The 14,280-nt window shown below is 51.7% G+C and overlaps 1 protein-coding gene across 12 annotated transcripts in view; it reads right to left on the reverse strand.

Annotated features, from left to right (window-relative positions):
* The window catches only part of DAB2IP (DAB2 interacting protein), a 211,994-nt gene that overhangs the window by 45,971 nt on the left and 151,743 nt on the right, over nucleotides 1-14,280 (reverse strand). For 8 of the 12 annotated variants that reach the window (XR_008239251.1, XM_052814269.1, XM_052814272.1 and 5 more), the window contains one exon: nucleotides 2,050-2,203. Coding sequence is in view for 11 of the 12 variants with exons in the window: in XM_052814269.1 (XP_052670229.1) it covers nucleotides 2,050-2,203 (154 nt within the window). In the remaining variant the exon portion in view is untranslated. Of the gene's footprint in view, nucleotides 1-2,049; nucleotides 2,204-9,979; nucleotides 10,064-10,417; nucleotides 10,515-10,744; nucleotides 10,836-12,014; nucleotides 12,437-14,280 lie in introns of those variants that run through there. The other 4 variants (XM_052814275.1, XM_052814276.1, XM_052814279.1 and 1 more) reach the window with 4 other exon arrangements.

Consider the following 14,280-nt stretch of genomic DNA (forward strand, 5'->3'; position numbering starts at 1 on the left):
CAGCCTCGTGCAGACTTCAGGCAGAGCTTTCCCAGTTCCAGGCCACAGGAACCAGCACAGGTTTTACTGCTCTTTGCAGAGCTTCCACTAAAGGGCGGCAGCAGTCTTTTCCAAGTCTTGCCCGAACTTTCAGATGAAGCAATGCTGAAGGACTCGGGATCACAGGCCGTAGACGGGACCCTCAGGACATAATGATAACTGAAGGCAACATTCAAGCACTGAGGAGCAGAAGACGCCTGTGCGGCTTTGTCCTTCGTCTTTCGCTACTGCCTGACATGGAGAACCACGCGATAAAGCTGTCTGTGCCAATGCAGGCGGGGGTCCGCAGGGGCCAGCGGCAGCCACCCAGCCCGTCCCAGCACACGCTGCTCCTCTGCCCGGGCACGAGGCACGGCCCAGGCTCGTCCCTCCCAAAGGCATCGCTAACCCTTCGCTTCCATCAGTTGTACCGAAGCGCGCAGCGGATTGTGGTCACTGCGTGCTATCCACCAGGGATCCTGGGAGATCTGCAAACTCATTTCAGTGCTGACCTCACTCTGAATTTGAAAGAGGCTCTCCGGAGATACAAGACCAACACATTAACACAATATGCCATTTAGCTCTCACCTCAGTCCTTCCCGCTGGAGCTTGCTGATGAGTAACCGTCAGTTACAAATCAATGTCCCTCCTGTTTTCTGGCATTCTTCCTTTCCTCTGCAGGATTTGCAGAACAGCAATTAACATGTTCCTTTTTTCTGTATGACTCTTCTTTATCCAACTCACTTAAAAATAAAATTTTCTTCCTCCCTACAAGTGCACGACTTGTGTAATTTCCCTCTCAGTCAACTTTCTACAAGCACTGTTCATATCCCTTCCTCTGCTCTTGTGTGCTGAACAGAATTGGTAAACAACTCTTATATTATGGATGTCACATCTATTTTCCATCTAGCTTCATTTTATCTTTCTTGAGTGGAATGTAATAGAGGCCATATAATTTACAAAACTGTTCTCCTCCTGACCTGCCGCACTTGCTCAATTCTACAGAGAATGAACAGCACTGGAAAATTTATACCTCAGCCCACTTCAGAGTTTATGTTTGGGGCCATTTTGTGTAAGACTGTTTTTGTGTTACCTGCTTATATTTTAAGAAATGGATCTTTTAACTCGTTTCTTTCAAAGTGTGCTAATTTCAGTAAAGAAAAAAAATCTTCATCTCTCCAGTCTGACTCCTCTTGGACACTGACAAGGCTGTTTTCACCTAGCACTGCCCATCCAAGGAAAGCCTGCAGTCCCATCACCCCCTACAGTACAATCCAACCATGGATATACCGTTTATCCACTCTTCTACGTCCAAGTACAAAGAGGTTACCTCCTCTTCACAGAAACACGAGTATCGACTACCTTATTACTGTAAGAAAACCATTTCCCAGTTCTATATCCAGCCACTGCCATAAGCAATAACACTTTGCCATCCATGATGCAGGTGAAATGATTCCCAAGACATACTGCATTGAATTACCCAACTACAGACTAGTTTGTACGTGTCCTACTACCTCCTGCTAGTACAGACCTAACCACATGCCATAACAGATGTTAAAAAACCCTGAAATACTCACAGATTTTCTATTTACCCAACAAGCGAAGCTTCAGTTTTCTAGACAAAGTCCTCAACTCTCCCACTGACAGCAGTAGGCTATCTTTGTGACCACATATAATGTCTTTGTGAACACTGAGTAGGGATTAGCACTTTCCACTATCCATATGAACATAAACTACAAATTTATGCTCTGCTAATTCACGGCCTTAAGTAGTTCAGCACCTGTGCCAGCAGCAAGCTCTGCTGTGACAACAGTTACAAGTCAAAGAGCTCACTGCTCTGATTTTGTGGGTATGATCCTCCTTGGAAAGATGGGAATAATTTTCTGCCTAGGAAATAGTCTCTGTGTAGCAATTCAGAGCAGAAATGTTTTATAACAGCGAGAGCCCAACATGCAAGCCCGCACCTGGCTCCCCAGTCAGCCCCATCACATGGCACGAACGGCCCCCGGGACGGACAGAAAGGCTCCTTACCTCAAAGCAATAGTCTTGTCCCAGGATGCTACTGTGGACTGGCTTGATGACCACTTCTTCCTCCATACTGAGATCCAGAGCCTCAACAGCACTACTGGGACTGAGCAAAGACTCGTGGGAGCGCGATTCTTTCAGCCTCGGCATTAGATGGGATCTAGAGGAAAAATGTAACGTTATCAGTAGATGCTTTCCTTCCCAGAGAAATTATTTAGTCCATCTGTTAGCAACAACTGCAGAATAATCCTGGGAATTTTTTTCCATGAGATAACTGAGGGCCCAGAATAGCAGGGACTGCTACGTTGTCCCATTTATAATTTGGTGAGCGTTACAGGCTCTATTACAGGCTGTATGTTCAGTAAAAACGTTTTTTCCAAACTCCGACGCAGTCAGGACTACATTATTAGAGGTTTGTAGACTGCAGGTCTCTGCACGGCCAAGTATGTCTTTAAATGGCCATCACACCAGCTGTGTGAGACTTTCCAGGTGTGCTGCAGTATGAGTGGATCAGGGCCAAACTACTGTGCTCGTTAGTACCGCAGCTGGGTCTGCAGCACCCGGTGCTGAGCTCCAGCGGCGCTGAGCACCGACTGCCAGCACAGGAACGGGTTTGCATGCGTGTGGGAGATTCCATTAGCATCCTACTTCATTTCACGCTGTTTCGCAGCACCCAGTCCCTATTGACAGAAGGAAGTTACCTGCGAATGGGGAGGAATTAATGGCAGATCCTTCTAAAACCCCAGCCGCGTTCACTCACCGCACGCAGAGCGTGCCTGGGGAGCGGCTGGCACTGCCATCCCTGTGCGCAGGTACCCTTCTCCCCATCCAAATGCACACATCTGTATCACGGATGCAGCCGGTGTCTGGGATCCGTACTCCGTAACCAATAACCCGAGGGCTCGTGTGCTCTCTCCAATTGTTACACACATCCCCGGGATGGGGACAGTGTGGAAAACAAGGCCATGATAGCCCTATCGATTGATCTAAATGCTCTGGAGTCCCACTGGCAGCATTTAGCAGCAGGGAGCCCACAGACAGCAAGCAGCACACCATTTTTGAGACAGCCGATACAATCAATGGTGCTGTAACTCTTAAAGCAAAACCAGAGAGCTCAAGGGGAAAAAAAAAAAAAAAAGATAGCTAGCTAGGTAGTCCCAGGGAAAACACAACAAAACCATAAAGTGGCAAGGGAAAAAATAACTTGAGAGCAAGGGGAGCAGTTACCTTCTCTATAGCCTGCACCATTTAAAATGTTCCTACGCCAGCCAGCTCACAAAAGGTCTGATCCTGGTAACTCTGACCTTTAAAACTTCTGGCAAGCACTTTAGGGTCTTCCAAAGAGACCACATGTCCCTCTGTCTACAAAGACAGTATGCCGCCTTCTTCAAAGGCACGGAAGGACAGAAATAAGGGGAGTTTGAGATATTCTCAGGACGGCCTTTTATGAGCGAAACAACAATGCTCCCAGTATACTCTCAGACTGCTTTGTCTGCATGTGTTGAGTTTTGTTGTTCTCTAGAAACTCGGGTAAAGCTGACCACCTGAAACACAGAGAAATGTCAACAGTGCACGCAAAATTCACAGCTTCCAGTAAATCAAATGCCAAGCTGAATCTAGAAAACAGCCAAAGGAGATTCTAGGATAAACAGCAGCGGAAGATAAACAGGTGCTTCTCTAGATTTGTCATTAAGATTCAAGCCATGGATGAACCCCCAGGTGATAACGGATCAGCCCACAGCTGGGTTCTCCAGCTGAGCATGCTAAATGGAGAGTCTGAAAGCTGCAGGCCACCCTTTCTCGCCAGCAGCACGGCGGGATAACGAGCCTGGGGACACACTGCCCAAGGGTTCAGCGACAGCACCGTCCCCAGACACTTCCCTGCATCTACTGAGGCTGACAGCCAGGACCAGCTGTGGTGGTACCTGTTAAGGCATCTACAGAAAAACAGATCACGACACCACAATCTTTTCTTAAAGGACAACCACCAGCCCTCAAATGTTAAAAGCCCTGGCTTAGCACAGCCCTGTGCTGGATCAGAAGCCGTGGCTTTGAAGCAAAAGGCTCTCTATCCCATTAGCGATTCTCTAAACTGCCCACTCTCCCCATATCTCTATGGTGAATAAATTGATCTTTAGGAACTGAGCACAGTCATTTCCCAGTACTTTGTGGCAATTTTACACTATTTTCACAGAAAAGGGTCCATATCCTTTTCCTCTGAATGATACTGTAAATTAATACACGCAGACAGATCGAGTTACCTCTGGATGCTGAGTGCAGAACTAATATCCAGCAGCTCAAGAACTGACAATACAGACTGCTCACCAAGCCCCGATACGCCCAGAATCAAGGCATTTATGGCAAATCTTACTTCTGTATTTTATAGATGAAATTAGAAAAGGTACGTAACCAAGCTGAGACTTGCATTCTTGTGTGGACAAACACAAAAATTGATAATCTAAACCCACAACTCAGCAGCTACACACTGTAATGCACACATGTACATCACCGAACTGGACTGCTTCATGCTGGCCTAAGAATTTTTGTTAAAATTAAAACAAAACAAGTCTATTTTTCATTTAAAACTACTGCAGCTGCAAGGCCATGGGTGGGAGTGCAGATGTGCAATATGAAGAATTACCAAGGGGGAGCTTCTCGGGACATATTATGTTCTCACCAGATTCAGCAAATGTGTATTTATATCCCTCCATACTCTGCTGTATGCTCCTGGGAATCCTAAAATTAACATGACTTTTCTTAGGCAGGAGGTTATTTGCCGGGTTCTTGCCTCGGCAGGACCCACTCCCATGATGTCTTTTACTCCTGAACAGCTGACCAGATCCAACCCAGGTCAGTAACAGAAACATTTTTCACCAGATGCTGCACTGTACGGAGGCAGCGCTGCGGGTCGCAAATCAGCCCTAAAAGGCTCAGCATCTGCCTGTGTATCAAGTGGGGAGATGTCATTAATTAGAGACTCTCGTTTGAAACCTCAGCGGAAGGGACGAGAGATCTTTCCGCCAGAGGCAGCCCTGGCAGAGCAGGATGAGCGCTGCCTGCGCAGAGCCTCCTCCCAGGGCAATTGCCCCCATCCCCTCCCCAGCACCCCAGAGCTGGCCCTGATGCTACGGCACTTAACCCGCGGCAGCCCGGCACGGTCCGGGGGGGCCTGCAAACGCCCTGGAGTGCAAGAAGGGCTCTACACCGCCAGTCTTCAAAGGACACGCGGTCCTTTCATTTTAATACCCTGTTCCAGAGGAGAGAGCATTTCTCATGTCCTTTGGTAAGTAACATGACATTTGCAGCAGGAGTCCATTTACTGGAAGATGTTTGCAAGTCCCTGTCACAGCTCCCACAGACTTCCCTTTGTATTAACAGTAAGAAAAAGGTCCTGCTAAGGCCATAAGCTGCTTCCCTGATGCAGAGGGTGAGGGCATTCTTCTTACTGGAAGGACCACTCAGCGTTCCCCCTGTTTGGGCACCACGTGCATTTTACAGTGAAGCCTTCAGAGCGATAACGTCTCTGCCTTGTACTGTATCAGGCCACAACAGACCCGGAGGGCTTCATCCAAAGACAATTTACAGGGTGAGGGCTGGCAAGTGCTAAAAAACCCCCCAACAAATCCACTCGCTGATGAAGAAGTGCAGCAGTATTAAGCACACAATGCGACGGCTGGACTCAGCCTGAAATGGGCCGCGCTGGTGTGCCCCAGCTGCTGGGGAAGACTCGTCTCGGTTCCTTCCAGCTCTGCCCCGAGACTCACCACCCTCTGCCAGAATTTCCTCCCGAGAAGGTAGGCACGTTTCTATCAGGAGACCCTAACAACCTGATGTCCCCAAAGGAGTGTAACGATACATCACTGCCCCTGGGGCAGAAGCAGCGACAGAAGCAGGAGATGGATGCTCCTCAGCTCTGCCTGCTTCCACCCAGCGCGGGCAGAGAGCAGCATCCATGGCGACAGAGATAGCAGAGTCCCTGTAAACTCGTGCTGTTCCTTAGCCATCCAACATCCTAACGGGCAAACTCACCTGGAACGTCATTTGCTTACTGTATACATACGCTTCCAAGATGACAGAGGCACTTTGTTCAAATTCATCTCTCTACCATCACTTTTCAAAACGCTGCCTGTGGGGCCATCCAATCTCTTGCTGTAATAACTTGCTGTATATTTCAGGTCCCGTCCCGGCTTACATGAGCTGATCTAATTCAGTTCCTACACCTTTGTTTTAATATGGTGGGAACGGCCAGCTGCCCAGAGACATCTCACAGCAGGAAACCCTCTTTCCAAACAGCACATTCAGTTCTTTCTGCCATAGGCCTTATTTTAATCCCTTTCTACTTGCCTAAAGTTCAGTTGAAATGAAGGGGGTGAAAAATCTCATAAAAGACCACATTAGTTCTAAAGAGAAATAACATTACTGCTACCGGCACTGACCTGGAGAGTCCTACAGAGAGGCAGCCAGTCTTTGGTTATTAAAGAAAGAGGTTTACTGCCCAAGAGCAATGACAGAGGATTGTTGTTCTAAATAATAAAAGTCATAAAACATTACCATGCGAAGGGATGCCATCCCCCTCTGCCTGCTTCCTTCATAGGCAGCCAGAATTAGGGACGTCAAGTATTACCAGGCTGTGACAGCACACCTAGTCTAACCAGGACCTTGTGGACTGCAGCGAAGACTTTGTGGACAAAGGGAAACAAGCATGGAAGGACAATCCATTCTCTCCTCATCAAACTCCAGGGCTGGATTTTGAGCAAAGGAGGCAGCAACCATCCATGTGCAGCAGCGGCACCACGCAGGCAGCACCTCTGCAGAATGACTGGAGGGACTGCTCAGGAGTCCAGGCTTGATGTTCTTTCAAGAACAAAGATACTCTGCCGAGGGTGCAAGGAAGGAAAAAATGTAGGGCCTGTCTACATAGAAATATTCTGGAATAGGTCTTGTGTGTTTAAACTCATACACTCTTTTTCCAGAATTGCCTTCTTGTGAAGACAAGCCCTCAAAGGGGCAACCCCATCGGTTTTCATTTCAGAAACTCACCTGCCTGAAACCACCTAGCTGCTGCTTTTGTGGTTTTATGATGAAAATTTTCCTGATATTTTTGAGAGACAGAAACAAACAGGGAACCTGGCTGGGTAGCTGCAGAGGGACGGAGCAGACACAAAATGTAACACTGAAACACAGGGAAAAAAATAAAGAGCCTTTCTTAAATCTCCTGCTGTTCCACTCAGAGAGCACAAGCAAATAGGGGAATTTTGAAAGAAGTCCAGGCACTAAGCTGAAGATGTCCCATTAATACCAGCTGTAGAGTCGGCCTTTGCAATGTGGATGCCTCCCCGCTGTCAGAGAGATCTGATCTCGTAAATTACAGGTTTGACTCTGCGACACCTCTCCTGGTCAGGAAACATTCCCTGCATACAGCTTTTCAAGGGCTGACAGTTTTTTTCTCTGACCAGCTGGGAAGAGGGTCTTTAGGGCAGTCCTTACCCTCTTACCAGCACACGTCAGCTGCAGGAGGTCCTACATGCACAAATGCAGCGGAACAGACCGTGAGATTCACGTGCAGCATAGACAGAATTTAAATCTGTCTCCAGCCTGGGGATTAGGTTTTGTTATGACTGAGAACAAAGTGGACAACTCCACCAAATTGATTTGCAACATCAGATGGGAGAAGGATTTTAGCAGTCGCAGAGGGGAGTAAATCACACGCCATCCTCTGCCAGCTTCACCAGGGGCAGCAAAATCGGGCGCTGGGCAGCTCTGCTGTACGCAGGCTGTCCCACCTGAGGCTCGGAGCCTCGCTGCTGCTGGTTACAAACTGGGACTACGCTCTCTGCAGAGCCCAAACTGGTCCGATGGCTGCGTTTCTTCCCGCAGTAGATGCAAACCAGGGTCTCCTACACAGCAGCTCTCCCCCAAGCCCTCTCCTTGCCTCATTAGCAGTGCCTGTGTGACCCCCCCCCCCGCCTGGTGCTGACTTCCCGCTAACCTCCTGACCACTGCTGGGAGTGCTCATCCGTTCCTCCCCAATGCCTCATCCTGCTTCAATTTAACAAATAAATATGAGAGTGATGTTATGGGAATAACCAAGAACAACAGCACAAGAGAACTTGCACGCTTCCAGAAGATGAGAGAATGATTTTTTTCCTGTAGGACAGGACGCGTGGATGAAGTCCCAGCATGCAGCATATCCTTCTCCACGTTCTGCTAACCTGAACTTTCTCCCGCCGTTTTCTGAACGCCGGCTGCGGATCTCTGCCCTGGCAGTGCCGCAGTGGGCCGAAGCGGAGGTGGATGCTCTGCAGCCTTTGGGGCTCTCTGGGCGGCAGGTGCTGGGAAACACCCCTCAGCGCGCTCACGATGGGAAGCTGGTGTCACACGTTACCCGCACTAACGCAACACCTTCGCCGAGCAACACAAAGGACATGTAATTAAACTTATTAATGCCTGCCCTTGTTTTTAGACTGTTCTCAGTTTTAACTGGCAGCAGAATTAATTACATTCTAAAGGACTCTGTCAGCTCATACCAGATTCCAAATGTTGTTTTTGCTAGAACAAACCTGAATTTTAACACATGACATTCACCTGAGCATGGGTGTTTGTTCGTTTAACAACATGCCACTGCAAAGTTTGTCAGTGACAACCTGAAAGTCCAGCACAGTATAACCAGCAAGGACGCCGACTGCATTTGTAACGTGCAAGATGAGAGAAACTGCAAAAGCAAGCAAAATGTGTCAAGAGCAAGAAGCAAAAGGTGATCAGAAATACACCCGAGTTTCAATAATCAAAAATGTTGTTAGGAAGCTAAGGAAGTAACTTCTCCCTCTTTCTCAAGAGCAGAATGGCACCACCATCTCAATTTCAACAGAAATTGACACTTTATAGAAAAAAATTACCTTTTCTTATCACATCAGCCTAAACCAGCATAAATAAATAGCGCCCTATCTGTGGACATCTGATGCAAACGGCAGCCACAGATCCACCACTCCGACTTGGAGTTCCAACCACAGCACAGCCCCGAGAACTGGTCGTTCCCACAGCACCAGTTTCTGGAGCGAGGAGGGATTGTAGAGCTCCCCGAAACACCTGGGGAACCTCCAAGGAGGCACAGGCAAAACCAGGAGGTAGGGCTGCTGCGAGGGCTGACCCAGGGCACCCCCCCCCCCCGCTCCCTGCCACCACCCAGGGGCTGGAACCACAGAAACACCGGGAGCTCCCCAGCTGCGTCTGGGACTCACAAGCTTCCACGGTGGGAGGGGAGGGTGGGGATAAAGGTTTTGATTTTTATCATTGAAATTTTGCTTAACCTAAGCCCGGAGGCAGAACCCGGACAAGAAAGAAAAAGCAAGGCAGGATCTCTCCTCCTGGATTAACCACAAGGAAAGTGAAGTCGCAAGCCCCATCTCCCACACCGCGGCCCTGGCTCCTGAGCCCGGCCACGGGCGTCTGCCTCGGTCGGCGACGACGTTTTAACAAATAACGACGAAAACAAATTCTTAACACACAGAATCACGGACGGAACGCTGCTAAAAATAAACAAGCCTAACCGAGCACCGGGCTGAAAGCGAGCGGCAGGCTGCAATCACCCAGCGCCGGGGGGCCAACAGCCGCAGTGGCTTCCTGCGCGACCCCGGCCACCGGCCCCGCTCCGCTCCCTGCCCGCCCCGGGCCCCCCCCGCAGCCCCATCCCCACGCCCACGCTCACGCCGCCCGGGGGTCCGCGGGGCGCAGCCGGCCGTCGCTGTGCCAAGCGGCCCCGCCGAGGCAGGGCCGCTCGGCCGCCGTGCGGGTCCGGCCCCAGATGGCGGCGGCAGCAGCCCGGGCGCGGAGTTTGCTTCGGCCGCGCAGGAACCCCGCGGGCCCACGCACACGCGCACACACACACACGTACGCGCACACACTCGCCCCGCACACCCCACCCCGCCCCGCCACTCACCCGCAGGGTCCGGCTCCCGCCGCCCCGCTCCGGCTCGCCCATGCCGCGCTCCCGCCGGCCGCGGAGCGGGCCGCCCCCCCCCGGCCCCCGCCGCCGCCCCGGGCCGGCCCTGCCGCCGCCGCCGCCCCGCCCCGCTCGGGCAACCGCGCCGCTGCCGCTGCCGGGGCCGCCGGATTGGCTGCGCTTGTAGCTGGGCAGAGCGCCCCGGGCCCGCCGCCCCCGCTCTCTGCTCGCCGGCCGCAGCCCCGGAGGAGCCGCACGAAGCCCCGGCTGGGCTGCGGGGCGGGAGGACGACGGCTCTTCCCCGAAGGCCGGCGGGGACCCGCCTTTGCCCTCCCGCCGCTGCCGCCCAGCAGCGTTCCCTGCTGCCCGGCGGGGCCGCCCCCCCCCCAGCGCCGGCAGCCCTCCGCGATAGCCCGCGGTCGCCGAGCCGCTCACCCCTCGCCAAAGCCCGCCTGTCCCGCGTCCGTTCGGCGCTTTCATTTTGTTGTGATAAACCTCGGGGAAATCCACTTCTCCAGCAGCCTTTATTTTTGCAAAAAAAACCCCAAAAACAAAAACCAAAGAAAAAACCGCACTAGGGCACTTCTCCCCTGACCGCTTCCCTCCTGCTCGGCTCGGAGGCTGTCCGGCGGGTCGACGGTACCGGGGGGGGGGGAGAAGGAAGGCAGCCGCCTGCCCGCCGCCAGGCCGCCCGCTCGGGTGTCCTTGCCCTGGGATGCACACGCACATTCCTTTCCCATTTTGGAAAGCCGAGTCACTGACCTTTGCAACAGCGCAATCCACAGTAAGGAGTAGCGTCTGCAGCAGCAGCCGGCCGCACCTGCGTGAGCCATGATCCGCACCCCGACACCCCTCACGCACAGAGCGATCCCGCATGAGAACCCCACGCCAGCCGGCACCCGGCGAGGCTCAGGTGAGTGCTGTGCTCACGGCCTGGCTCCCCGGCGCAGCTCGGGGTTGTTTAAGTGCAGGCTCACCGAACGCGGTGCCCAGAGCAGCGGGTGAGCGCGAGAGGAGGACGCGAGACGGTGGAGAACGGAGGGGAAGGCTACCCAGCATGGTCCAACTGTCCTGATTGCCACCATCCTCACCCAGCCCACGCCGACACGTTCCCAGAGCCAGACTGCTGCTGTCATCGCGGCGTATTCAAATGCCTCCATTACTCATCAAGAACAAAGTAGGACTATCTAGTAAATGAAAAACCACCACATGGCACTGTCCCCTGCCTGTTATTTATGGCTGCTTCCTTTTCCACTTTTCAAAGGCTACCGTCCATGTCTGCAGCAAATCATAAATCCTCCAGCTCCTGCAAGGCTGCTCCGGATCAGGGGAGAAAGCAGGCACCTGGGCTGCAAACGCTGGTCAGTGTTGGAGGGGAAAGCGAGAACAAAGGTAAATATCCCTGACTGAAAAGAATGCTCAGGGTTTTCCCCACACCAGAGGGGAAGGAAGCAGGTCTCAGACTGGGAGACAGGCAGGTCCTGCCCGAGGCAGCAGGCACGAGTCTCGCCTCCTCCAGTGACTTGCAAACCGGATTCCCAGACCGTCCCTCCAGCCAGCACCGCTGTGCGCTGCGCTGACAAACGAGTCAAAATGCGTAGGTTCTCTGCCCAGCTCTGACACGAACTCCCTGCACATCCTCTTTTACGTGCCTCTCCTCCTCAGCCGGAGAGGTAGGTGGGCATGACCCTCTCTCACCTCCAAAGGATCCAGAAAATGTGAAGGACTGGCAGCATTTTTGCTGGACTTGAATAATAAGGAGCACTGTCTGTCACCTAAGACCAGTGGGGTCCTTTTCTTCCTTCCAGGGTAAACTGGTCCCCACCGTGCCCGGGGGACAACGGCATCAGCTCACCAGCCATGCTGGCAGCAGAACACCCCAGTCAGAGCATTTCCCACCTTGCCTCCTTAGTGGAGCACATGCAGACCCTTTCCCCTTGCAGTCTGCAAACAGTGCTCTGGATTTAGCACATTTTGCCTCATTTTTGCCTCCCCCCCCGTTTCCCCTGCCAGCGGTTTGAAGTTTTCTCACCCTTTGCTGGCAGATGCCATGCAGAGAGACAAGCTCGCTGTCCTCGATCTGCTTTTCAGGGCTTCTATAAAGTAGGGCACCAGCATCAAACCAGTGTCAGGTTTTTGATACATTGCTGGAGTAGCCAAAAATAATAACAGGCAGCTTCAGTCAATCTTTTCGTTCTCAAATCTGCAGCAGCAGCAGCAGCACAGGGGTCCTTTGTGTGGCAGAGCAAAGATACGGTGCACACCAGGCTGAAATCCCCGTCAGCAATCCACAGCCATTCCCGCCTGTGAGCCGGGCTCACCAGCAGCTCCCGAGGAGTGCACTCGGGTCCTCAACAGGGAGCCTTTGCCTTGTGGTGTCCCCTTTCCCACAGCCATCAGTGTTTTGCTCTCCGTGTTTCCTTCAGCACCTTATCTCCCTTGCTGCGGCGAAACGCTAAGGTCAAGTTACAGTTTTACCAACCCTTTTATCTTTCTGGCAAGGCACGAAAACGCAGAACCTGAACTTTGGAACGAGCCCTCGCACTTGCAGTGGGTGGAAAGCGGAGGAGACCGAAGGCAGCGGGGGAAGAGAGAATCCAGGTCCTCTCTGCAGCGGAGCACTGGAATATTTTCTGTTGCACGTTCAGACACATTATTAGGACAATCTGGAAGGAAGTACCAAACCAAACAAGCATGTGCTTTTGGCCTGCGTTCCAGCAGGAAGCCAGATACACTGGGAACTGTGGCAGCTCCAGCTGACGTAAGGACCCAGCACAGCTCCACTGCTGCTACCAGATGACAAGGAAGAAGACCAACAAGACCCAGCGAAAGAGGTCTGGTTGCTGGGAACTGCCCAGTTGAATTTCCCCTGTCCCACACCTGAAATTCTAGACAGTCAGTCTGTGCAGGACTGGCAGACGAGCCGGGCGTCAGGAGATGAAGTAACGCACGAACTTGGAGCCCCCAGATGTTCTGTGGTACCGTCCTGCTCCACATTCATTCTTCACACTCTCACCTCCGTGAATGACAAATGTGTTTCCCAAAAGTAACGTGCTGCCATGCCCTTGCCCCAGCAGGCTGCCCCATCGACCACGCTGTACTTGGGTTGGTGTCTAAAACGTTTGAACTTCTTGGGGCTACAAGTCTGTAATGTACGGGTCATTCATTCCCCCTCCCTCCCCATGGCCTCTGGACTGAATATCCTTGTGTAGCTCAGGAGATACAGAAGCTAAAACTTTGCAGACCAGGGCCTCAAGGACTGCTCTTTCCCCCTCCCCAGGGAGTGCCAGGCAGTGAACAAACTGCACTCCGTTGACTCAATGTTTAAATACTGCTGCACTGAGCATTACTACCACCAAGAAGAAGTCTGTACGTCAAAGTCTCAGCTAATTTTATTCCAAGCCAGGGTTTTTCCCGGCTTCCTTAAAGCAAGCTTGTTCCTCATTCCTCATCTAAACAAGGTGGTGTTTCCCTGCAGACTGTCGTTCTCCCGACAGGCGGCTCTGTTCGGAGGGCGATACGCAGGTGTACAACATGGTCAGAGCTATTATTATCATTGCCAATGCCGGCATCCTCCCCGGGGCACTGTACGTGACCTCTACCCCTTCTTCACATTTGCACCTCCTGTTCCTTATGGAATCCCAGCACCCACCCACCCGACTCACTGTTTAAGAAATAGCATTTGTGAAAGGAAAGCCACCGTGCTTTGTCAGAGGGCAGGTAAAATAGTACCTTGAGTGGGTTATTAGAGTAAGTTTTCCATTCACAGTTAGGCTCAGTGATTACTATTTGTATTACCTGTAGTCACTTTTTATTGACTGTGAAGCCAGCGCTTCATGACCATGTTGTCTATCACTGGGAAAAAACGATTTCCCCAATAACCTTGAAGGGTTAGAAGTGGAAGGGACTGTGATTACCCAGATTTACTCCAAATTTACAGTTAAAATCAAAATGCCTGTCAATATCCTAAAAAGCACTTATTTTGGAAAGTTCGAACAATCCCTTATTTCAGCATAATTAACATCAAAATACACGTAATCACACAATGGGCTGGCTGTTACTGGGTTGCTGCTCAAGCACCGGGGTGGGCACAGTCATTATTGTGGAGCTCTACCGAAGAACTCTTCAACGGATGTACCACAACCTATGGCACCGTCAAGCAATGTGCGGATTTCACCGCAGATACCATTAAATCGATTCTCCGAACTCCCAATGTTCCTCCATCAAACTTCATGTTCACACAGTAGCCACCGCGCGCTCGAGAACTACAGCTCAACAGCCCGTAACCTTGACTGCAG

This window comes from Harpia harpyja, chromosome 19 (genome assembly GCF_026419915.1).
Source record: "Harpia harpyja isolate bHarHar1 chromosome 19, bHarHar1 primary haplotype, whole genome shotgun sequence".
In the NCBI taxonomy this organism is placed as follows: Eukaryota; Metazoa; Chordata; class Aves; order Accipitriformes; family Accipitridae; genus Harpia; species Harpia harpyja.